The sequence below is a fragment of the Rattus rattus genome, chromosome 10, assembly GCF_011064425.1.
Source record: "Rattus rattus isolate New Zealand chromosome 10, Rrattus_CSIRO_v1, whole genome shotgun sequence".
NCBI lineage: Eukaryota > Metazoa > Chordata > Mammalia > Rodentia > Muridae > Rattus > Rattus rattus.
In genome coordinates, this window is record NC_046163.1 from 36,188,569 (window position 1) to 36,212,831 (window position 24,263).

The 24,263-nt window shown below is 40.7% G+C and overlaps 2 protein-coding genes across 4 annotated transcripts in view; one reads left to right on the forward strand and one right to left on the reverse strand.

The window, feature by feature from the left end:
- The window catches only part of Ralgps2 (Ral GEF with PH domain and SH3 binding motif 2), a 126,739-nt gene that overhangs the window by 36,071 nt on the left and 66,405 nt on the right, over positions 1-24,263 (reverse strand). The window lies entirely within an intron of this gene.
- On the forward strand, positions 6,091-19,642 carry Angptl1 (angiopoietin like 1). The gene is made up of 4 exons (XM_032915579.1): positions 6,091-6,910; positions 15,564-15,757; positions 17,396-17,666; positions 18,988-19,642. The coding sequence occupies exons 1-4, from the start codon at positions 6,091-6,093 to the stop codon at positions 19,173-19,175; spliced, it is 1,473 nt and encodes a 490-aa protein (XP_032771470.1). The 3' UTR covers positions 19,176-19,642.

The following is a 24,263-nucleotide window of genomic DNA, read 5'->3' on the forward strand; positions in this document are numbered from 1 at the left end:
CTCACTGTGTATTCTAGGCTGGCCGCAAATTCATAGGGATTTGACTGCCTCTGCTTTCCGAGTGCTGGGATTAAAGGCCCAGTTATAAAAGCAACTTTCTCTTAAGAAACATTACACAATTCCTTATAATTTTAAGTGTTCCGGGAGGCTGTCAGACCCGCACTGTTTGGTGGCTGCTTCCGGGGAAAGTCCATCTCCTTACAGCCTGCAGCTACTTCTAAAGTGGAATTCTCTTTTTCCCCCTCTAAGGCAAAGGCTCTGTGGCAGGCAGACTAAAATGTTTATTTTATAATTGCCTGCTGAACTACGATAGTCTGTTTCCAGATGGTGCCCTTCCTTCAACCTGCACACAATCTCTCCTTGTTCAGAGCTATTCAACCTCCCGCTGATCCAGCTCCCCCAACCCCACTTAGGGCTACAGAGAGGAAATCCTAAGGAGGAGGGTCCCACCCCCTCCTGGCTCCAGCACTCTTCTAATGACGTAATATGTGGGCTGAACTAGAGTCTTCTGAGAACGAGAGGGAATCACTCTGGACTGGGTGGACAGTCTGTCGGCTGCAGCGGGTCACTGCCTTTCCCCACGCAGCAGACAGCATAGGCACAATGCCTTCTCGGCTGCATTAGAGAAAGTCCACAGTCCCAAATTACATAGGTGGCCCAACAATTCAGTCAATCGGTGCTGCAAAGAGACGCTCCTTACTGCCTGGATTCACCGGTCAGAACAAAAATGCAGTTACCACTGAAGTCAGAGACGAACAAACTTCCACACTGATCTCAGAGAGCTCGGCAAGGACGCAAGCTCACGGACACGCTTTTTTCAACAGACACCAAAGGTATTTTAATATTTCCCTTAGACTTACTCAAAATTCTATGTCAAATGCATCATTGTTCTTAGTATTAGAAAGTATGAGAGTTCCCAGGGAACTTTAGAAGATGTTGATTTGTATCTGAAGGTTTTGTTTTGCATCCTTCTGTAAAAATAGCCATGAAGTGATTCATGATGGTTGCCGTGTTATTTGAGGTTCAAGTTAGTATGTGACTATAGATTGAGACATTCATGCTGGGTTCTAAAAACAAATGCTTTAGTGACATTAAAGTTTTACAAGTAACTCATTAAAAACTACCTAAGGCTCATACGGTGTGAGGATGTAGGATAAAGAACAACTGTGAGCTCTGTGAGTTTCTCTTCTGAATGACGGTGTGTGTGGAAAGACGCACACATCTACTGCGATTTTCAAAGTATGGCAACAAAACAAAGCTAAGAGCTGGTCAGCTGAACGCTTACAACAAAATCTCAGTTACAACCAACAAAACTCTTCTGAGACTCTAAGTTAATCTATGGTATTCCATGTTAGGATTAATCATTTTAAAGAGTTTCCTACAACAGAAATTTCATTTTGGCAACGGATTAAAACTGGAAATTACTTGGAAAAGTAATACTGACACAAACAATATTAAGATCTCCTTCAAGGTCAGGATTGAGAAGTATCAGGGTCACCAGGATTAACCATATGAATTCAGAAAATGTCAGTACTGAAGAAAAACTGGTAAGGCCAAAAGCCTGTTTTAAAATAACTGCCCCTTAGAGGTAGGAGCAAGCCCTCAACACTCTACAGGGCTGGCTCTGCTGATCATGAGGATTATGAAATTACTACTCACCAACAGGAAGCTTTAACACCAACACAGCAAGCCTGTTACGATGGGAGGATTCCCTGACTTCTACTCTTTAGTGATAGGAGTTTTCAATAAAACAAATAATAGTAATGTTCAAAACTTTGGTTTTTTAACTTTGGTTAACATTAAAACTCTCAACTATGAGCCCTGTTAAAAACATTTTACAGCAGAGTCTGATAAAATTCCCAGTCATACTCCATTTGAAATATCGTCATCTCTGTTGCTGCTGCCATGAGAGAAGCAGTCTCTCATTCATCCTCAGATCTTCCCGTGCCTTACACAGGCATCTAATAGAGTGAGTGTGTGTGTGTGTGTGCGTGCGTGCATGTGTGTGCGTGCGTGTGTGTGTGTGTGCGTGCATGTTTGTGTGTGCGTGAGTGTAAATCACAAATGATTTGTCCATTTTGGGGACATTTCCCAGGCTATTCTCAGGTCAGTTCCTTACACACAGAGACAATCAGGAAGGTCTTCCCTCTGGCCAGTCAGTGCTTCTCAGCTAACTTCCCTGCCTCTGGCTATCTTGGCGTTTACTCTCCTTACAGCGGCCACACAGGGGAGAGAAATACTAAGAATAGGAATATAACTACACACACTTTTTCCTTTTCTAAAGGCACCAGGCAAAGGCACAGTCCAAACTTCAGTGTACTGAAACTAATTTTTAACATTCTCTTGAGACCTAGGAAAAAACCTTAACATAAATAGAAAGGTTTTATGAGGTAACACAGATTTATGGGATCTTTCACTTTTAAAACTGAACATATGTGGGGAACATTAAATAAGAGATTATTTTTAGACAATGTGACAGTAAATAAATTGTAAAACTCAGTTCTTCGCTTGAGGTAGATGTAGTCTACCACTTAAAGAGGTCTCCTAACTGCAGGTTACGAGACGACGAGATCATCGCCGATGTAACGAGGAAGCACAGAATAAACACTGCAACCATAAGGAGCCCTTAATGTCACCTTAAATCTAATGATCGATTTTACCAACCAGAGTGACGCGAGTCAGAACAGACCAAAACCCCAAATAGTCCTCACGGTTTTAATTTAAAAGTTTCCTTGTCTTGGAAGCTTATTTCATTCTAGAAAATATTTAGATAATTTTGAGTCAAGTCTTCAGTACTGACATTTTCTGAGTCCATATTGTTAATCCTGGTGACCCTAACACTTCCTCTGTCCTTTTATTAAAACGAGTTAGGAAAAATAATAAGTACTTGCCCAGAGGATAATGGCTTTAATTTTATTTTACTGTTCTGTTTATTTTAATAAAACAGGTAAATTCCCTGTAAATATAACTCCAAACACGCCATCAGTCTTAGTACAGGTACCTCTTGGAGAGTAAAGATGTCCTGTGATAAACAATGTTTCGTCAGGTTTGCATTTCCTAGAGTCAGAAGGCACAGCACAGGACAGAAGCTATCGTTCTCCCGTGTGCGCCTTTGCCACCAGTCAGCAAAGAAAGCTCTGAGTAGATGATGGCATTTCTCCAAGTAGCTCCGGCTCTTCCCATTCCTCACTGTTCACTACTTCTCTTCTTGAACACCCCACCAGCCTGGAACACCAGCCGAGGGCCTGGCTTTCTGCGCAGGCTGACAGTAGTCTGCACAGCTGCTGAAAGCCCATGTTTCACTAAGAAAAGTCCACGTGCGTGTGCCTGTGCGTGTGGGATGCTGTAAGACAGACTACATAAACACCACCTGATAGAGCACACATGGGCAGCAACAAGGGGTGTAGAACAGGCTAGACTGTGTAAGAACGGCCTGCACATGCTTTTGCATAACAAGTGAACAGGCCAGGGAGAGCTACAAGCAGCCCATGCCAGGGTGCCTTCTGTTATGAGTGTTTCTGGTCCTCTGGGATGTTTCCTTTGAAAGTGATGCTGCCTCTTTCTTCAGCCTGCTACAGAGAATGCACCCCCAACAAAAAGTAGTCTAGAAAGCGGAGCCATATGATGAAAGTTAATTAAAAACATGAACCCAGCCAGAAGATGACCTGGGTTCAAATTCTGTCTCTACCTTTTAACAGCTGTGTGGTTACTGATCAGACACTTTAGGGCATCACTTCCTGGTTAGATGAGTGTAGAATCACCTGCCTCACCTAGCTGTGGTGAGGATGATGCAGTATGATGCAGGACTGAGGACAATGATGCCTCAGAGCACTCAGCAGGCACTCAGTAGTGCTAGTCTGTGCTGTCAGAACCACACAAACACAACTTGGGGTCGACCTCTTGGATCAAGAAACAAAGGCTGAGGTAAAAAAAAGGCACTCAGAGAAGCTCCTTGGGTATACACCCTTGCTAGCCTTACAAACAGCAGACAGCATGAGCTGCTCTGGGGAAGCTTGCCTGTGAACCTGAGTAGGCCCAGGAACACTGCCCATGTCTACTTCCCCAGTCAACTGCACTATTCACCTGGGAGTCGACTAGAGAGAAAGAAGGAAATCTAGGTTCTTGAAAAGAGTTCCAGTGCCGGACTCTAAAGAACAGGGACTTCTCACCTGCCCCAGCCCACAGGGCACAGTCCAAGCACACATTCTGGCGTAACTGTTGCTGCTACAGCTACTAACTGGGGCCAGGAAACCAAAGTTGTAGACCTGTTTCTAATATTAGTGTGGCTTTGGCCCTTAGTGCACACATGGGTACAAAAAGGCCCTTTATATCCAATTTGGTAATGCTTGTTGAAAATTAGGGTTTTGTCTTTTTTCACTAAAATACAACCCACTAGATTTTCTTAACAGAATACACCAGCTGAGTCAGTAACCTATAACCTAGAGCATAAACATGACTGCAGTTTAGGAAACACAATTACCCACAATGACTGTGAACATCCGTCATTCTTAAACTTGTCTCTAGTCTCAAAAGCAGATGATATAAAAACTGTTCCACTTTCTATTGCTCTAAAATGTCTGACTTGGTAGGTTAAAAAAAAAATCACAGTATTTATTACAGACGACCAACTTAACTGATCTTATAGTATTCTAATTTAAAACCCTGAGTAGTAAGATCACGTGGAGTCTGCAGTAAAAACCCAACAAAACTCTAATATCTGATATACATCACAAGCTATTTTCATAGCCCTGAGACAGTGAGCTTCCTAGTGGGGTCTTAAAGCGCCCGTAAGTCTTGCACTGTGCCTTTTACAGCACAGGCACGCGTGCAAATCTCCTGAGAACCTGGGAGCAGACAGAGACTATGTAAGACGACAGGTGGCAGCTGTAAGAGCGTCAAGAGAAGGGTCTAATCTTCAAACAAATGTCAAGATACAAACCTAACAGTGAACTTAGAACTTCATGCTAAATCTAATTTACTAATACACACCTTTTTAGAAAAGTTTCCCCTTAAATGCTGTAGTGGTCTCAATGAGAAATGTCCTCTATAGGTGTGTATTTAAACATGTTGGTGGCACTGTTAGTGGCCTTGCTGGAGGAAGAATCACTGGTGCTGGGCTTGAGATTTCAGAGCTCCATTTCATGTCTAGTTCCGTGTCTTTGCTGGTCTGACGTCTCAATTCCTGTCACTGCTGCCAGACCTCCCCACCAGAATAGATTCTTATCCCTCTAAAAGTGTAAACCAAGACATACTCTTTCTCCTTAAGTGGCTTCTGGCTATGTGTTACCATAACTAACAGGTGTTTTTTTTTTTGTTTTTTTTTTTTTAATATTACTGCTCTAAAAATTATTAGCTTTATATTCACTGGGTTTCATTGTATTTTTGTTGAAGTATATCATGTATCTTGACCACGTTCATGCTCTATTTTCTACTCTAGACTTTTCCCCAAATAATCTATTTTCATAATTCCCTGTTTTCAAGTCATGTGTCATGTGTGTCTACAGAAAACCTAGTTTCCATGTATAAGAGAGAAAATACAAGACATTTGCTTTTTTGGGTCTGGTCTATTTCCTTAGTAAGATGACTTCGATTCTGTTTTTCTGCAAGATTCTGTTGTTTCTGGTTGAGGCACTGTATACATACAGAATATATAAAATGTATATATTACATATATACATATGACATTTTTTTTCATTCTTCTCTTGATGGACACCTAGGCCATTACTTGGCCGTGGTCAACAGTGCTGCAGTAAACACGTGTAAGCACGTGTCTCTGAGGTGTGCCGACTTAGGGCCTTTTAGACAGAGGAGAACAGTTCAGCCACACGATGGTTCTACTTCCTGTTTGAGCCACACGGACCCCCGTAGTGACTGTTCTAGTTTATAGTCCCGCTGCTTGTGTATAGAATGTGTCTCCACACTCATCCTGGCCAGCACCTGCCATATTTTTTAGTAATAGCTATTCTAATAGGGATGAGATAGAAACTCAATGTACTTTTGGTTTGTATGTAAACTCGTATTAATTCTTTTTGTTTTCCCTTCACTTACTGCTTCACATCAAAAGACGCTGTGGTAGAATTTCACTTCAAAATGAAGACTTTTGTTTGGATCCTAAGTGTGGTACTCTTCCTACTGGGCATTGGTCACTGCAAAGGAGGACAATTCAAAATAAAAAAAACAACCCAAAGGAGATATCCCCGTGCTACAGATGGTAAAGAGGAAACAAAGAAATGTTCATATACATTCTTGGTACCCGAACAGAAAATAACAGGGCCAATCTGTGTCAACACCAAAGGTCAGGATGCAGGCACTATTAAAGACATGATCACCAGGATGGACCTTGAGAACTTGAAGGATGTGCTCTCTAGGCAGAAACGAGAGATAGATGTCCTGCAGCTGGTGGTGGATGTGGATGGGAACATTGTGAATGAGGTGAAGCTGCTGAGAAAGGAGAGCCGGAACATGAACTCCAGAGTCACTCAACTCTATATGCAGCTACTACATGAGATCATCCGTAAGAGAGATAACTCACTCGAACTTTCCCAGCTGGAAAACAAAATCCTCAATGTCACCACAGAAATGCTCAAGATGGCAACACGATACCGGGAGCTAGAGGTGAAATACGCTTCCTTGACTGATCTTGTCAATAACCAGTCTGTGATGATCACTGTACTGGAAGAGCAGTGCTTGAGGCTATTTTCCCGACAAGACCCCCACGTGTCTCCCCCTCTTGTCCAGGTGGTACCACGACACATTCCTAACAGCCACCAGGACACCCCTGGTCTGCTGGCAGGCAATGAGATACAGAGGGATCCAGGTTATCCCAGAGACTTAATGCCACCACCTGATCTGGCAACAGCTCCCACAAAAAGCCCTTTCAAGATTCCAGCAGTGACTTTCATCAATGAAGGTGAGTTACTGTTTCCTGGTCAATGGAAGAACGAAGCTGCCATGCTGTACAATCCATGCGACAATACTCTTAGAACGTCCTAGTTCTTACGTGCTGATGTCGCGCTCAACCAAAACATCACTTTCTAAAGTAATATTAGGATTTGATATAAAAGATCTTTTCTCCCTGCTGTAAGTTTCTAGGTGCTTATAGTTCCCCCGACCCCCCACCCTCGTCCCGTGGCAGAAAGGACTCTGCCACCCGAGTTCTTACCATAGAGGCTGCTGTCAATGAGAATGACCACTGACAGACTACCTAAAGGAACTCACTCTACCTCCCGCTCTGCTGCCAGCTCCACTTCCTCTCCGCCCTTCAGAACCCTTTCCGATTCTTCTTGCCTTCTTGCTGTCTTTTCAAAAAGACATTTTAACATTTGCCCCCCTTATCCTCAAGCCTGCAATGGTATGTCCTTATCTCCACTCAGAGTATGCTTCCTACACTGCTCTAAGTCTAATCAGGTCCTCCTCCTTTCCAACTTCAAAACACCTTACAAAGCCTACCTTTGACTCTATTTTCTAAGGCTAAATGATCCTGAGTGTCCTCCCTTCCTCTCCCTGTTTTGCTCTGGGCCTTGACTCTGGGTGACCAACCAGTGAACGAGTCCTATGCTTCACTTATTACTGTCACATGTGTCACATGTTGTCTCACCAGTCACTCTCTTGAGCCCTTTACATCATTGCTTCCTTACAATGGGGGAGGGGTGGGAGATTCAGAGGCCCAGAAGGAGAAATGAAGCTCATTTACATAATGAAAAGGAGGACAGAAAAGCAGCACTAGGAAACTAGTGCACAAGGCTGTCTGCAGCAGTGGCATCCCCTGCGCCTGGCTTCCATACAGTCACACTCCAGTCTTCTTATCGCCACTGTGAACAAGTTGTCTTCCAGACTCTGTATTTTAGGGCTCCCCACATCTCAGGATGTCAAGGGCTACCTGCCCCTCCTGGTGTAAGAGACTCTTTACTGTGCCACTGGTTCCTCTACTGAAATGAGTGATCAAGGCTCACCTAAGACTTCCAAGAATCAGACAGACAGTACTGAACGGCTTTCTCCAAATCCCAGGCTACTTCTTTCTTTTCTTTTTTATCTGTTTCCTATATCACACTATACTGGAGTTCCTGACATCTGTTTGCTTGCATTCCTGCTGAACCAAGTTTGGCATAGTGTGCTCATTGTATTTGAATAAGTAAGCAAGCCCTAAAACAATCATTTTCTTACCAATGTTTTCCTTACAGAAACAATTATCATGACATAAAGGACACAGGCGTGGGTAGTGCATTCCTTTAACTACAGTAAGGGCTGGGGAGGGCAGTTCAGAGTTCCTAACACTGAGGTCATTTGGGCTACTAAGACAAACTGTTTCAAAACAAACATGTATTTGTTTAAACAAAAATCCAGAAATACCAACCATCTTTTTAAAAATGCTCAACAGTCTAAGAAGCAGAAATAAACAGTTAACATTTTAGACATTTCTTTTTTCCTCTTATAAACACGGTAATCAGTATATTTTCCGAAGATTATATTCTTAAGACAAATTTCTTTCAGACAGACTTATCTATTTGATTCTCACCTGTCTCATAAACAGAGTCACCTGAATTCTACTCAAGTCCCCACTTTTACCATTCAGAGCCCAAACAGTAATTCAGATCCAGATAGCCCACAAGAGTGGAGCAAGTGTTCACACTCCATGCTGCGCCTGTGCCCTCTCTTACCTTATCTACAATGGGAAGGGCAGTGTTAGTACTGAGTGTTTACAGCCATGCCTGACACCAAATGCTGGTTCCTACTGAGAACGTGCAACTGCTTGCTAACTGCGTCCAACAGTTACTCCCTTGCAATGTACTCTATACACTGGCAAGGAGCCTCTTTTGTAAAGTATGCATAGACAAACTTCTGCTCATCAACTTTCTCCAAAAAAAGAAAGTATAGTTGTCTTTTGCTACTGCGTGGGTTCTTCGTTCTTCCACCCCTTGAACCCCTAATACTAGATAAGAGAGAAAAAGGAACAGAGAGGAAGGAAAGGGGTGATGGCCTCATTAGACAACTTCCTGCTGATTAGGGGCCTCAAGTTCCTTGGGGGCAAGTTTGATCTAATATCAGGATATCTAATTTCCTCTTCTTGTTTCTTCTTTGTGCATGAGTACTTAACAAACTGAGACCACCACCAACTAACTATAACTAACTAGGCGCCCCATCTCTCAGGGCCCTAGCATTTATATACGCTCCCAGAACTCCAAATGTTGCACAATGGCAGAAACTATCTGCAGCTGGCAAAGCTGTGATTCTGCTAGAGCAGCCTCACATCCCCACACCTGGGTTTAAAATGAAAACATTCTCATAATAGTTCTGTGTTTTTTTAAAAAACAAAATTCCAGAATTCTCACTACAAGAAAGTCTCATTTTCCTTTCATGTGCCGCCTTCATAAACACTTGTTCCAACAAAGAAATCCACTCCCTTCTTTCTAATAATTCTGGGACTTCCATCCAAATGGTAAGGATGAAATCAAATGAATGAATCCATGATGCAAAGGGCTTCCTCCTTACGCCCTTGCTGACCTCCCAGGCCTAGAGTAGGTGTTTATATCCACGAATACCTCTACTGTCTGTAACACACACATTTACTGAATTATCTCACCTTTACAAATACCCGCGGCCCATCTAAGTGAAATGCATTCTAAAACATAAGTCCTTTCCAGCAGAAGGATCCTGCATTTCATCTGTTGGTGCTGAAACATTAGATGATTTGATAATGCAAAGCCTCTTAACATGGTCAATCTAAAGACCTTCATGAAAACAAGTGTTAAGAGCAGCAAGAGTATCATAAAATTACGTAAGTTAGCAACCTAAGCCCTTCAATTCTCATTCTGACAGAGCCAGCTACTGTACTCACACAGGCTCTGACAGAGAGGGCTCGCTACTGTGCATACACATGCTCTCTGACACAGGTGGCTACTGTGCTCATACATGCTCTAGCACCAAGTGGCTCACTGCAGTGTTATACACGTAGGTAGTCATTCTAGAGTCTCTATGTGCATGACAGAGACACACAATCCATACTACCTAGAGAAGGTATTAAGCTGGACTGAAAAGCTGGCTCAAAAACTCCATCTATATGAGGAATAGGAAGAGTCAAATTCACCACACAAAAGCTAGTTTTCTGCTTTAGAGAAGAATTAAAATGTGTGTATCACAGGAGATGAATGAATCCTATTTCAAGATTACTGCATTCAAGAAAAGGGTTCTGCACTCAAGATAAAGTCTGAGTGTAAAGTCTGGTATTGCCTGTGTATACCCTTTGAAGCAACAAATTTCTGAACCAGAGGTAAATTTGTCTGATAATCTGCAGAGCAGCAAGCTAAATTTAAATTTTCAAAAATAAAGCTGCGGGGTTGGGGATTTAGCTCAGTGGTAGAGCGCTTGCCTAGCAAGCGTAAGCCCTGGGTTTGGTCCCCAGCTCCGAAAATAAAAAAAAAAAAAAAAAAAGCTGATAAGTTTGTACTAGTAGTTGTAAGAATTTTTGTTAAATGTGATCCAGAGAAAAAAGTTAGTTTCTATAAAAAAAAAAAACCAAAAAACCCCAAACCTATTTCTAATTCTAGAGCAAAAAAAAGCAACAATAAGAAAATGTTTCTGGGGCTTGAGGATTTAGCTCAGTGGTAGTGCGTTTGCCTAGTAGCGCAAGGCCCTGGGTTCTGTTCTCAGCTCAAAAAAAAAAAAAAAAAAAAAAAAAAAAAAAAAAAAAAAAAAAGAAAATGTTTCTGCCAAGACCAACATTATGGAATGAGCTAATGGTATATTTATAAAACCCCAAACTGAGTTCTGATATCTACTGTCTTTTCTAAAAAGGAGAAAAAGTACTGCTAATTTTATCCATGTCTTCCACAGAATAATTTGAACTAAAATTTCCTGAGGTTTTGTATCAATAAAGCCTCATGAACACCTGGAAGGTAAATACAAGGTCCGCTGTCCAAACTCGGATCAATCCGTGAAGCCGCCTGTATTGGAAGGTGTAGCAAGTGAAAACTGGACTCAGATAACCTAGAATTCTCCAACTTATCTAAACATCTAAACACATGTTAAGTAGCAGAAAATCGAAATCATTATCCAGTATTTAACAAAACCACGCTGATACAGAATCTTTACATGGCCTCCAAACCTATTATGTGAGTGCAGGCAGTAAGATTTCAACTTGCAAAGTTTAGTCCCAAATCACAGAACATGGAACCCACCAGACAGGAGCAGCATTTATGTGCAATGCCCACAGAGTACCTCACGTGTCATTAAGTAGCGCCAGGCCTTAAAATAAGAATTTACAATAAAATAAAACATGCTCCTTAGACACCCTAACTTTCCTAAAAGTAGCAACTCAGGAACAAAATGTGGCTAACTTTAGAAATTCCACCATGACTGTTTTTAAGTAAAACCATCAAGCACATGACTGAGGCTATAAACATCATCCTGTCATTTATACTGCAGACACAGGAACGTACAACAGCTGTGTAAGACTAAACACACTTCAGCATGCAGCCCACATGTGGCCTAAATGAGGCCCCTCAACTCCCAATGGTCCAACTCTGATTCACTAAGCTTAGATAGGAAGACAGCAAACTCCTGTTCTATCTCAGCTCTTAATTCATTCTTACCATGTGTTCTGCTTGAAACCTCATTAGGATGCTTAGCCATGCTGTGTTAGAACTAACCTTTTCTTATCACTTCTCTCACCTCCCACTTAATCTCAAGGTTCTTTTTTTTTTTTTTTTTTTTTTTTTTTTTTTTTTTCGAGCTGGGACCGAACCCAGGGCCTTGCGCTTCCTAGGTAAGCGCTCTACCGCTGAGCTAAATCCCCAGCCCCAAGGTTCTTTATCTATCTCTGGACTGGAAAATAGTCTAGCCTGCATTAGATTCAAAAAGGTAACTCTTTTAAATTAAAAAAAATTCTTTCATTTGTGCTTGGCCAAAGGTCAACACCATGTGCCTTTTTTTTTTGAGATATGAAGGTTTCTCATTAAATTTGAAGCTCACTGATTTGAGTAAATTGGTTGGGATTGCCTCTCTCTGACCCCCAACCCAGTGCTGAAAACTTACATTGTCCAGCTTTTACGTGAATGCTGGCATCCAGAATCAGTCCTTATAACTGTACAGAAGGAAAGTTAGTCTGAGTCTTCTCGCCACTCTCCAGAAAAGGCTCTTAATTGACAATAAACAACCAAAAACATTCTGAAAATGACCACCATCAGAAATAGTTTAGTATCTGAGAGTCCCCAAGTGAACTCAAACCATTCATGGCCAACAAAGAAAAAGTTCTGCCTGTGAATTCTGCTTACCTGTCAGGCATCACACGACATGCAGAGAAACCTGGGGTGGGGCTAGGGGCCACTTCACTTTCCTCTCCACTGCTCCTTCCCATGTGACATTACAGCTGTCATCCTACCTGAAACGTAAGGATTCTCCTCTGCCTGACTATGACACAGCTCTGTAATGTGAATTATTCTTATGTGACTAAGGGAAAGAAAAGGGGTGACATGAGTAACCATGGTTTTCCCCCCCACAATAATGATTTGTGCTGCATGTAACACAGCCGAGTGTAAAGTATGTTACTGGCTAAACTCAGCCATTACTTCTCATGTGTGAGCCTTCCCACCGTGACTGTTCAGTAACGTCTTACTTCTCTGTGACAGAAATGACTATATTGTAACCTTCAACTAGCCGTCCTAAACAGTTCAATGAGCATGTATGGATCACATACAAGTCCTGAAGATACTCAGTACATTGCTTCTGCATGTGAAGATGAGGGACTGAGGGTCCCTGTGATGGCGGCTCTGTTAAGTACTATGTGGAAAGCTTTGAGCAGAGATAAGCACAGTGCACACACCACAGTCCCAGCGCTCAGGGAGCTGAGGCACGGGGTTCTGGAGATCAAAGTCTGTCTCAAAAGTAAAGGGAATCTCTGAATACTTTGACTGAGAACTCTGGACAAAAAAACACTTACAGCAAAAAGGACTGTACTTCCAGCATTGGGGACTGAGGCGGGGCGACTGGGACTTCAAAGCTTGAATTACATCACCAGTACCAGGCCAACCTGGGCTACAGGGTGAGAGCCCATCTCAAAATGAAAAACAACTTTAACTAGGGAATACAAAAAACAAGAATTTTAAAAAATATTTATTTTGTAGCACTTACTCTGGAGGTCTTCACAATAGACACAAATACAAGGAAATCTCAGAAGAGAAAAATGAGCCAATGAAACTGAGAGTACAAAAACACAATTATCTAACGTCACCTCTTTAAAAAAAGATTTACTCATTTTATGTATATGTGCACACTGTAGCTGTCCTCAGACACACCACAAGAGGGCCTCGGATCCCATTACAGATGGTTGTGAGCCACCATGTGGTGGCTGGGAATTGAATTCAGGACCTCTGGAAGAGCAGTCAGTGCTGAGCTCTCTCTCCAGCCCTTGTGATGTTATTTTTAAAAGATGCCATTTTCCAGGTTATGCTTTTACTAGTAATCTATAGTACAGATGGACACTGATAATTTTAAAATTTTGAAAAAGCTATAGGGGGTTCGGGATTTAGCTCAGTGGTAGAGCGCTTGCCTAACAAGCACAAGGCCGTGGTTTTGGTCCCCAGCTCCAAAAAAAAGAAAAAAGAAAAAGAAAAAAAAAGAAGAAAAAGCTATATATGAAAATATAAAAAAATGGAGTAAAGAATCTGACTCACTCCGTTTTTATATATAGCTTTCCATTCCCTTGGATTTAAAATTAAAAGACTTATTCATTTACTTAGCAAATTTGCCTGATGCCCAGTTACAACACGGAGACATGAAGTCGGAGGAACACACAGTGTCCATCCTTAAGGGGCAATCCAGGAGGAAGAGCTCACATTCCCTAAGCATCTCCTCCAATGACAGACACAACAACAGTTACACAATGAAATTAATTTATCTTAGCAAGATCCAATGGGAACCACACTATGTTATTAGCACAACGTATGGAACACTTCTTAAAACTTCAGCCATCCTATTGAAATTATAGAACAGAAGAAATTCTTTTAAGAACACTGACTAAACTATTTTCAGATACTTAAAAATTACACATCATAATTTTAAAATATTCAGTAAAAAAATCTTTGATGAATGACTTTAAAACTCTCTGTTCAAATATATCTATATTTAGCATAAATTTTTTCTGAGTCATAATTTTTGTATGCTTTTATAATAAAAATCTTGAAACCTTGGCGTAGTATGAAACGTAAGGATGTTCTGTAGAACGAGACGATATTTTCTCTAGATCCCACAGTATACAAATCAGATCCTATAAATGATTTAACATCATGTTTTTGTCATTTTTAAGAAGTTGAAATATCTTAGCTGGCTAAAAATAGAATGTCTAGGAAGTAAGATCCTACTACCAAACGACACCTGAGATCGATCCCCGGGACCTACCTGATAGGGAGAACCTGCTCCTGCAGGCTGTCTTTGACGTTCTTGCACAGAATAATAAATTTAACAATACAGCCCAGCGAATACTATGAAATAAATGGGCAGACAGTACGCAGCGATTCAGAATTTACCTGGGAGCAGAAGTGAGCATGGAGGAGACCTTAACTAGCTATTACCTATGCAACAGCATAAGCTGTCATGGGTCACTGGGCAGCTCTGATGAGAGAATCACACTCAGCCATAACTCATTCAGTCTCCTGGGAAGACATTGAGACCAACATTCCTACATGCTTTCTAGTATTAAGACAGGGTCTCCACTGCAGCCAGGCTGTCTGGAGCTCACTATATGCCCCACGCTGACCTTATACTTGCAGTAATCATCTGGCCTTAGCCTCTGAGTTCTGCGATTAAAAATGGGTGGCGTGACACCTGGCTTGACATGTATTCTTTATAGATATGAGGGAAAGTTAAGATTATTTAAATTTAGAGGATTCTACTTTCTTTATTTCAGAACTTCTTAGCAATTAGTGAGTGCACAGACGAATACTACTGAGCTCCTAAAAGGGAACACAAGGCTTAACACTGTCAGAACTTACTAGGCTGCGCTCCACTTCCATCAACACATGAACTTTGTTCCCTCGAAATAAAAAAATCAGACACTATAAACCTGGCACCAGGAAAATACCTATATAAATACCAGCAAGTCAATCCCATGGCATTTTGCAAAAATGTAATAAAAAGTAAAGCTGGTAAGAATAGTCATTCAGCTCAGTATCTACTATAGCAAAGATCAGAACAAACTTCAGCTTAGAGAACTGAAGCACCAGGAACTAAGCCACTGCTAGAATAAAGATCAGGGCTTGAGAAAACATTTGTTAAAAACAGAACTGACACGACACACGGTGTTTCAGGAGTGCACGTTTGCAGTGTACAGAGCAGAGGAGAGTGGGAGATGAGACAAGCTAATACTTTGAGTCCTGGGCCTGATGCTGCCCTTCCCTTCCCTTCAGCTTCACTATCATTTTAATTAGTTTCCTCAGCTTTGATAGAGCATTATGCACACAGCAGATAAGTGAAGTTATCTGTAAAGAAGCAAATGAAGGTAAGAAGCCTGATTTCACAACTATTTAATACTTATCTCTTACATTTCTCACATATCAATATCTAAATTACAGGACCATTCAAAGACTGTCAGCAAGCAAAAGAAGCCGGGCACTCAGCCAGTGGGATTTACATGATTAAACCTGAAAACAGCCACGGTCCGGTGCAGTTATGGTGTGAGAACAGTCTGGATCCTGGGGGTTGGACTGTTATTCAGAAAAGAACAGATGGCTCTGTCAATTTCTTTAGAAACTGGGAAAACTATAAGGTAAATGAGCAAGTTCAGACCCGGGGAAGGTAGACCGGAGAGGTCTCACAATACTGACCACCCCAGGAGTAAGCGAGACTGCAGGAAGCAGAACTGTTCCATTTGATTTTCATCATTTAGCAAAAGGTTTATTTTCTTCTCCAGTTGAGGAGCCAAAGTTAAAATGTGAAAAGAAAACTAAAGATAACCTTAAATTTTTCTTTTGAGTCTGGATAACTTTGAAAGGTAACTTAATTTCATTTTCAAATTTTAAAATCTATTTACTTGTGAGTCTGTTTTGCCTGCATTTACGTGTGCACACCAGGATGTCAGAACCCTTAGAACTGGACTTACAGCTGCGTGTGAGCTGCCACGTGGGTACTGGGAACCCAGCCCAGGAAATGCTCAGAACCACTGAGCCATCTCCACTTTTTTTTGAGCCATCTCCAAGTCCTCCAATTCCACTTTTTAATGCAAGTGCTTTTTTTGATTATGATTTGTGTGGTATTTAAGCAATAACAAATTATACAACTTTTAAAAATGATTCCTTCTCTTGAACTAATTAATTTTAATAGCCATGCTTTAAGTTGTATCATGACATATACTGTAGTGGTATGAATACAACTAGATTTCCAGACAGAACCAGATCATGTGATACCAGTGTGAGGAAGTAACAACTGGTCTACTGGTAACGCTGATGTTTATGTGGTAATTTGTGAGTGAGATTTACATATCAGTTAAGGACAGCAGACAGGAGAGAACAGATTTTCTAGAGGGTAACTTCTGTGCTCAAAACTGTGAAGTAACCATGTGCTTACTCATTCTTAGGTGAGATTTTTTCTGGCAGTTAAGGGTAAAACGTTAATATATCCAGAAATTTCTAAACAAGTAACTGCTACAAATTCGTGTGTGTGTGTGTGTGTGTGTGTGTGTGTGTGTGTGTGTGTATGTGTGTGACTTCCTTGCAATCGTTTTGAAGACAAACTTTCAGTGTTAAGATGAAGTTTACTAAATCTATTCTGCTGCAAATGTCCAATGTCAAATAATTATTAAAATAATTCAGTCCATTTGTTTCAGACAGTAATTTACAACTTTCACAGGGTAAACTATAAATATTACTATAATAGTTATTTTATTTTATTTTATTTTATTTTTTTGAGCTGGGGACCGAACCCAGGGCCTTGTGCTTGCTAGGCAAGTGCTCTACCACTGAGCTAAATCCCCAACCCCTATTTTACTTATAATAAAATTAAAGATTACCTGTTTTAACACACACAGTATCATTTTGACTGAACAATGATCATGATTTTAGAAACACTTTGTTTGCATAATATGGGTACAGTATCACATGCTCTCAACACACTGTATTTCAGTCAATATTTTTAGGAGCTATCAATACATTTTATTGTCTTTTGCTGTTACTCTTTGTAGCATTTGAAGCCACAAAAACTAACACTGGCATTAAAATAAAGCAAAGCAAAAGAAAGTGGCACTGTGGAACCAAAACGCACTAACAGAAATGAGGCCGCCTACCATGGAGTCACACCACCTTGCATGGACACCCCTCACTCTGCTCAGTATTTAAACTTCATTTGTAGCAGTAGCAACATTTACCATCTAAACTTACCAATATGTTCATGCTTCTGTGTCTATCAACAGAAAGGGTTTGGAAACATTGATGGAGAGTACTGGCTTGGACTGGATAATATCTACAAGCTTAGTAATCAAGACAATTATAAGCTGATGATTGAATTAGAAGACTGGAGTGAGAAGAAGGTCTATGCGGAATACAGCAGCTTTCGTCTCGAGCCTGAAAGTGACTACTACAGACTGCGCCTGGGGACTTACCAGGGGAATGCTGGGGATTCTATGATGTGGCATAATGGTAAACAATTCACCACGCTGGACAGAGATAAAGATATGTATACAGGTAAACAAACAAACAAGGCTGTACAGTCAACAAGCTCTGTGCATTAAATAGAACAAAGCTACTAAAGTGTACTAAATGCTTCTCAAATCTCAAAATGGTTATTTTGGACATAGTCAAAGGGAAGGTAGGTTTCCAGTCCTGTCTCTCTTCTTCCTCTTTTGCCAGTGGGAATTAAGTTAAAATAGTGCCCAACATGCTACTTGGTAAGGTAATAGCTGAATACAAAATTTAGTCAGTATTCATGGTAGGTATCTCTTTATCAGTACAGAAATGTGTTTTTAAAAAGACAGAAGTATAGTAGATTAAATTTAAAAGTCTATACACTCTTGAATTATGTTATGAAATGTGCTGCATTTCACAACCTCTGTTCCCATCTAAGACATACTCTTAGACCATAGAGCTGAGTGGTTGACCTCTTTTGGTCCCATAAGCCTTTATTGAGATGATGCCATCTCATAAGAACCTGCCCTGGACAACAGTACCCACCCAAGGGCCTGATGCCCGCCACAGTCTGTTCCCTAATATGGCTGCTAGTGTTACTGCCAGCTTGACATAATCCACAATCACCTGGGAAGGGAATCTCACTGGGAATTGTGTAGGTTGGGTTGGCCTACGGCATGTTCTTGGGGGACTATCTTGACTAAGTTAATTGGGGTAGGAAGATCTGCCGCTGTGGGTGGTATCATTCCTTAGGCAGAGGCCTCTCACCTGTATAAGAATACAAAAAGCAAACTGAGCCACTAGCATCACATCTTCATTGCTCTGTGTTCCGGATTATGGGTGTGACGTCACCAAATCCCTCAAGCTCTTGCTGCCATGACTTCCTTGCTCTGAGGAACGGTAGCTTGGAGCTGTGAGCTGAAATGAACCTTTAGCCTCTCCTTGCCCCTTAAGTTGCTTTTCTCACAGTTTTATCACAGCAGCAGAAACAGGAACTAAGAAATGTTACTTGGTTTCATTTTTCTAAGAATATTTATCACCACCTAATAAAACATTTTGTTTCCTAACCTCCAATGGGTAAAAGTTTTAGTTCCCCACTGAGTCTCTAGCATCCATGGTTTCTGACATGGTAGGTGTCCAGCTAGTATATGAGTGTTAGTCAGAGTTTCATTTCCAAGTGGGTGTAGCTTGGTTTTATTTTGGCTTTCCCCAGAACTTGTTCTTCCCAAAGAACATTGAGGTTGCCTTAGAAACCCTAAAAACCAAGACAAACCCTGCTGGAGTCAGTCGTTCACACCGCTCCGAGCAAAGCACATAGCCTTGACAGTTTGCAAGTGCCACAGGTAGGACTTTTACTTCACTGTCTGTATTTCTCCTGCAGGAAACTGCGCCCACTTCCATAAAGGAGGCTGGTGGTACAATGCCTGCGCACACTCTAACCTCAACGGTGTATGGTACAGAGGTGGCCATTACAGAAGCAAGCACCAGGATGGAATTTTCTGGGCTGAGTACAGAGGCGGGTCCTACTCCTTGAGAGCAGTGCAGATGATGGTCAAACCCATTGACTGACGGCTCCAAGTAAATGACACAGAGCTTCACGTCCGGTTCCCCAAGTCTAAACATCATGTTACTTTGCACAACTCATTTTTACAGGTACAGTTTGTAAAATACATTGTACTACTATAAGAATGTATCTGTGAATATAGTTCCATTTTCCTTCAATGTGCTACAGAAGATTATTCAAGTCCTTGTTATTTTAAAATTTATATTGACTGAATATTGGTAAATGTAAATATTTGCCACAATCTTAGCTTTATTCTGAATCAAATCCAAATACATGTTCAAGATACTTAATGATTTATTTAAAAAAATATAAGACTGCTCTAATTTCCACTGAAAAAATATTTTAAGAGTTCAGCCAATTAGTGCATTTTATTTATGAAAATACAGACAGGAAACTAGAGAAAAATGTCTAGTTTTGCCACTAGAAAATGTTTTCCACTAAATAAATCTTTAAAATAAAAATTTAAATTGAATTTATGCTTGAATCACTTGTAATGATTTTCCTCTAATAATTTAGGACACAAAGTACAAAATGTATCACTTTAACAATGCATAACTAACGCCCTCATTGCTTAAATGGGGAATGCATAAAAACAAGTTAATTTTTTAACAGTCATGATATGCTAATAAATACACGTTATATAATGACAAAAATAATAGGGTACCGGTATCACAAAATCACCACTATACCATTTTTTAATATATCTGAATTATGATTCTAAATTATGTGTTCCTTACTCCCTTATCCAATTTATTGAACTTTACCTTAAAAGAAAATACCTAACTTGGGGGCTAGGGGTACAGCTCAGTGGCACAGTGTATGCCTGGCATGAGTGAAGGCCTGGGTTTGATCTATAGTGATGGCAGGAAAAAAAATTGTCTGTTACTTGTGAAAAAGAATGGACAGCTTTATTATATTTACATCTAACACAAGTTCAACAATCACTTAAATACATTTTCCTAACAATGAGAACACAACAGCCTTAGAGCCAAATCCATAGGCCTTGGCAGGTTCCAACTGCTACTTTACTTCACAGTGTGTGACTAGACCTTTGTCCTACTTTGTCTAACTCACTGTCTCAATCAACACCAATACGGGGCCCAAAAAATTATTCACTTCTTACAGCTAATCAGCCAACCCTTAACTTACTTGAAAAGCTGAGACTTTAAAGATGTGAGACAAATGGTGAAGTGAAAACACAACCAGGACTAAGATGAGCCACCTGCCCACAGGGGCAGTCACACAGACAGCCACCCAGACAACACAAGTCCACAGGCCAGCGCTTCTCACATCACAGAGCAATGAAAACCGCTGGTCACAGGCCTAACTGGGCTGCAGTGGTATTCGTCTTTGTCATCAACAGCATCCCACTTACCCTCACCTGACATCAAAGGCAAATCTATAGAACTGTCCCAGAATTAAAACCAGAACGAGCCGAAAGTAAGCATAAAATAGAAAACAGAAGTGAGTTTTCAAACTGCCTCAACTTATGGCTGGATTCTACTCTACTGCACAGCTGATGCAGGTCTGCTCTTGGGCAGGTAGAAAGGTGACTGAAGTACCATCTGCATTATTAATGAAAATGCGCCAGCCCCGTCCCCGAGATGAACAATCCAACTTGGCATGAGTCACAGTGATCCATGCGCTTTCCTTGTCAGTTTTAACAGCGAGCTCTGGACAGCCAGGGCTACCCAGAGAAACCCACCAAAGCTAAAGAACTGACAAACATTAATTGTATCAGGCACATATGGTTGAATGCCAGTTGTTATTAAAACACAGTATACAAGAGTCAACAAGAGGAATTCAGCTTATGGCTAGCATTCACTTCTGAATATCTGCTTTTTTTTTTTTTTAACTTAATAACCTCTTAAAAAGAACCATAAGCACAAGAATATTAACTCACTTCATCCCCAACTGTCACAAGTCTTTGAGAGCAGCCATCCTCACAACAGAAAGAAGGACATCTGCGGGACTTTAAACTTACTTAACAAGAGCAAGGGTAAAAGGGGTGTGAGGGAGGGGAAGGAGACCGAAGTTCTCCTGACAGGAAAACCTACAGCCATGTGCCACTGGCTAGGAGTTCAATCTCAGAATCCACAAGAAAATGACAGAATGTGCTCTATTGTTGGTTTAGAACATGGTATAAAGTCAAAATAACACAGCCAGCAAGATGGTTCAGTGTCTAAGGACACCAGCTGCCAAGTCTGATGATCTGAGGTTATTCTCCAGAACCTACACAGTACAAGGAGAGAACTGACTCCAGCAAGCTGTCCACTGACTTCTGTATACCCTCCCAATATGAATGAGTAAATACAAAAATTTAAATAAATAAAATTAACCCTGAGTGTATATTACTTACTAAACCAAAGAAATGAAAATACAGTAAAATTCTTAAAACATAAATACCTACATGTTTCTCACCACTAGAGATTTTGATATCACTGTCAGTGACTTTTGTGTAGCGCTTTATCAAAGGAAAAAGGCAAGCTTCTTACAGAAAGAATTACAGGACAGGACCAGCTGCTCGGGGTAGATTGTCTAGCATGTATGAAGACCTGGGTTCAATCTCCAACAGGAGGGGAATACATTAGCCATGCATGTTGTGCAATCTCAGCATGAGGACGGGGAATGGAAAGACTGGACAGACAGACAGACAGCATGAACAGATATGAAGAGCCTGAACTCAAGGCCTGCTAGCATAGGTACACAACCAGACCAGGTCTTAAAGAAGCCCAAAACAACAACAAAGGCAACTGCAAGAAGCAGGACCTGTTGAAATATCTTAATAGAAATTACTGAGAATTATAACCTTAAGAATTGCATATAGGGGTTGGGGATTTAGCTCAGCGGTAGAGCGCTTGCCTACCAAGTGCAAGGCCCTGGGTTCGGTCCCCAGCTCCGGGAAAAAAAAAAAAAAAGAATTGCATATAGCAAACTTTTCTAACACCAACACTATATTAAAAACTATATTCTGAAATCGATTCCTGAAAAATAAAACACATAGCTTGAGGGTTCTTTTAATTTTAGGTATGCCTTAAAATTTTCATTAACTTTCATGGATTAAAAATCCAATATGAGGGGGGTTGGGGATTTAGCTCAGTGGTAGAGCGCTTGCCTAGCAAGTGCAAGGCCCTGGGTTCGGTCCCCAGCTCCGAAAAAAAGAAAAGGAAAAAAAGAAAAATCCAATATGAGAAATAATACCCATCTCCTAACACAAGAAACAGCCATTCAGAGGTGAAGCGATCTGTCAGAGTCCTTGTTGTGAAGGCCACGTTCAGTTCCATGTACCCTGGAACAGGGCTGTTACAGTCCCAGCTCTGTAGAGCTGGGCAAGCACCTCCCCCACAAAAACACACGCGCACACGCACACACACGGGCACCTAAAGAACCGCAAACATGCCACATGAATACAGTTCTGTATCACAACAGAGATTAATTCAAAGTTTCTAAAACAACTAAACAGGCCAGATAGGGATCCTCTGAATTAACAAATATTTATTAAATATTTCTTTTTATTTACATGATAAAATCTCCCAGCCAAACAACAACAAAACAACCCAAAGACAATGAAGGCCTTGCATCATGGGTTGAACAGGAACGTATTAGAGAGCAAGGAGTGCAGGAGCCCAACACTGCAGGGCAAAAGACCACGAGTGCATTTCTTCCAACAGAGTCCTCACATGAACCTGATATTTCCGTTGAAATATAGAGGGGACATGGAAGAGCGGTCTCTTTAAGATGGGGAGAATTGTATCTGTTTATCAAAACAGTTTATGTGATGTCTACCATGGGGCTGGAGAGTTTACCAATCTTCTGTGCGCTGCTTCTCTAACTTACTGTCAGTGCTAGAAGTACGGCCTCCTCAGGACAAACTCTAATTTGGTTATACTACTGCGTTTTCCCGTGGCATGGATTAAGTAGAAATGAGGTTTAGAAAATACACATGAAAAAGTATTTACCATGTTTCACAAAATTAAATTATTTTTGAGCAATGTTCTAGTTTTCTCTCCACGGCAAAGTGGAATTTCCACGCCAAATTCCTCAACAGGCCCCTTAAGATTGCTCTCCAGTGACAAGGACAAATGAATGCTGCTAATGGTTCTCAGATTCAAAGCAACAACTCTCATATAAAACGAAGTTTTCCTTGACATTTGCCAAACTATTCCTCTCAGCACAAACTGCAGCCTTGTTTTAAGATTTCTTGACTATATTGTCCAACTGACTACTTTTCCACTTTTTTTTTTTTAACCTTGAATGCAAACCAACAGAAGAGACCATTTTTAAGAGTGGAGTGGAGTGCCAAGAAAGTATTTTCTACTTCCTGAAATGTAGTCCATGTTGAATTACTTTTGGCAATATGGAAGAATCTCATTACTATATAAATCCCTAACACTCCTTTAGAAAAATCTTTACAATGAATGATTGGTTTTGGTTACTAACTTTTAATGTTTTTTAGCATTAAAAATGCATTATTAGCATGTGTGTGCTGGTATGTCATGTGTTCCTGTAGAACAGAGGTCAAGGTTTTTCTTTTACACCTTGATATGGGTTCAGGACCGTGTGACAGGACTAAGTTTGCTGACCACTGATAGCCCTCGACATGGCCCCAAAACACCAGTGGTTTAGAATGCCTCTGTTAGGAAACAGCTATTTAGCAATTACCCTTTCTCTATGCACTACAGATCCTTTTGGTTGATGACCTCCTTTCTCTAAGAACTTGTACAAACAAAAGGGAGAAAGGGAAGCATTGTGAAAACTGAGTATGAGAAGAACAGTGAAGTGAGAATTTGCTTTCAGACATCTTCAGTGGAATCTGTCCCATCAAATGCACAATCTTATAAGAGCTTGTTGTTTTGGAAGCTGTTCTAAGTCTATTTTCCCATGAGTAGGATTCTAAAACCAAGGAACATTAAATCAAGACCTAATTAAATTAAAATGAAATTAAATATGAAATGCCAGTATAAATGGAAATCAGCAGTAAATCCTCCTTCAACACACGTCAATACAACAGATCTGAAATGAAAAACCTGAACCATTTGTCTATAATGTAAACTAAGCAGTCAGTAAGTCATATGAGGTTTACCTCAGTATTT

What these genes read in the sequence shown, in the direction of transcription:
- Angptl1 (XM_032915579.1), top strand. Translation starts at nt 6,091, where the DNA reads ATGAAGACTTTTGTTTGGATCCTAAGTGTGGTACTCTTCCTACTGGGC. An exon ending in GAAACTGGGAAAACTATAAG is followed by an intron (nt 15,758 to 17,395) that starts GTAAATGAGCAA and finishes GTCTATCAACAG; the next exon opens with AAAGGGTTTGGAAACATTGA. An exon ending in AGATAAAGATATGTATACAG is followed by an intron (nt 17,667 to 18,987) that starts GTAAACAAACAA and finishes TTTCTCCTGCAG; the next exon opens with GAAACTGCGCCCACTTCCAT.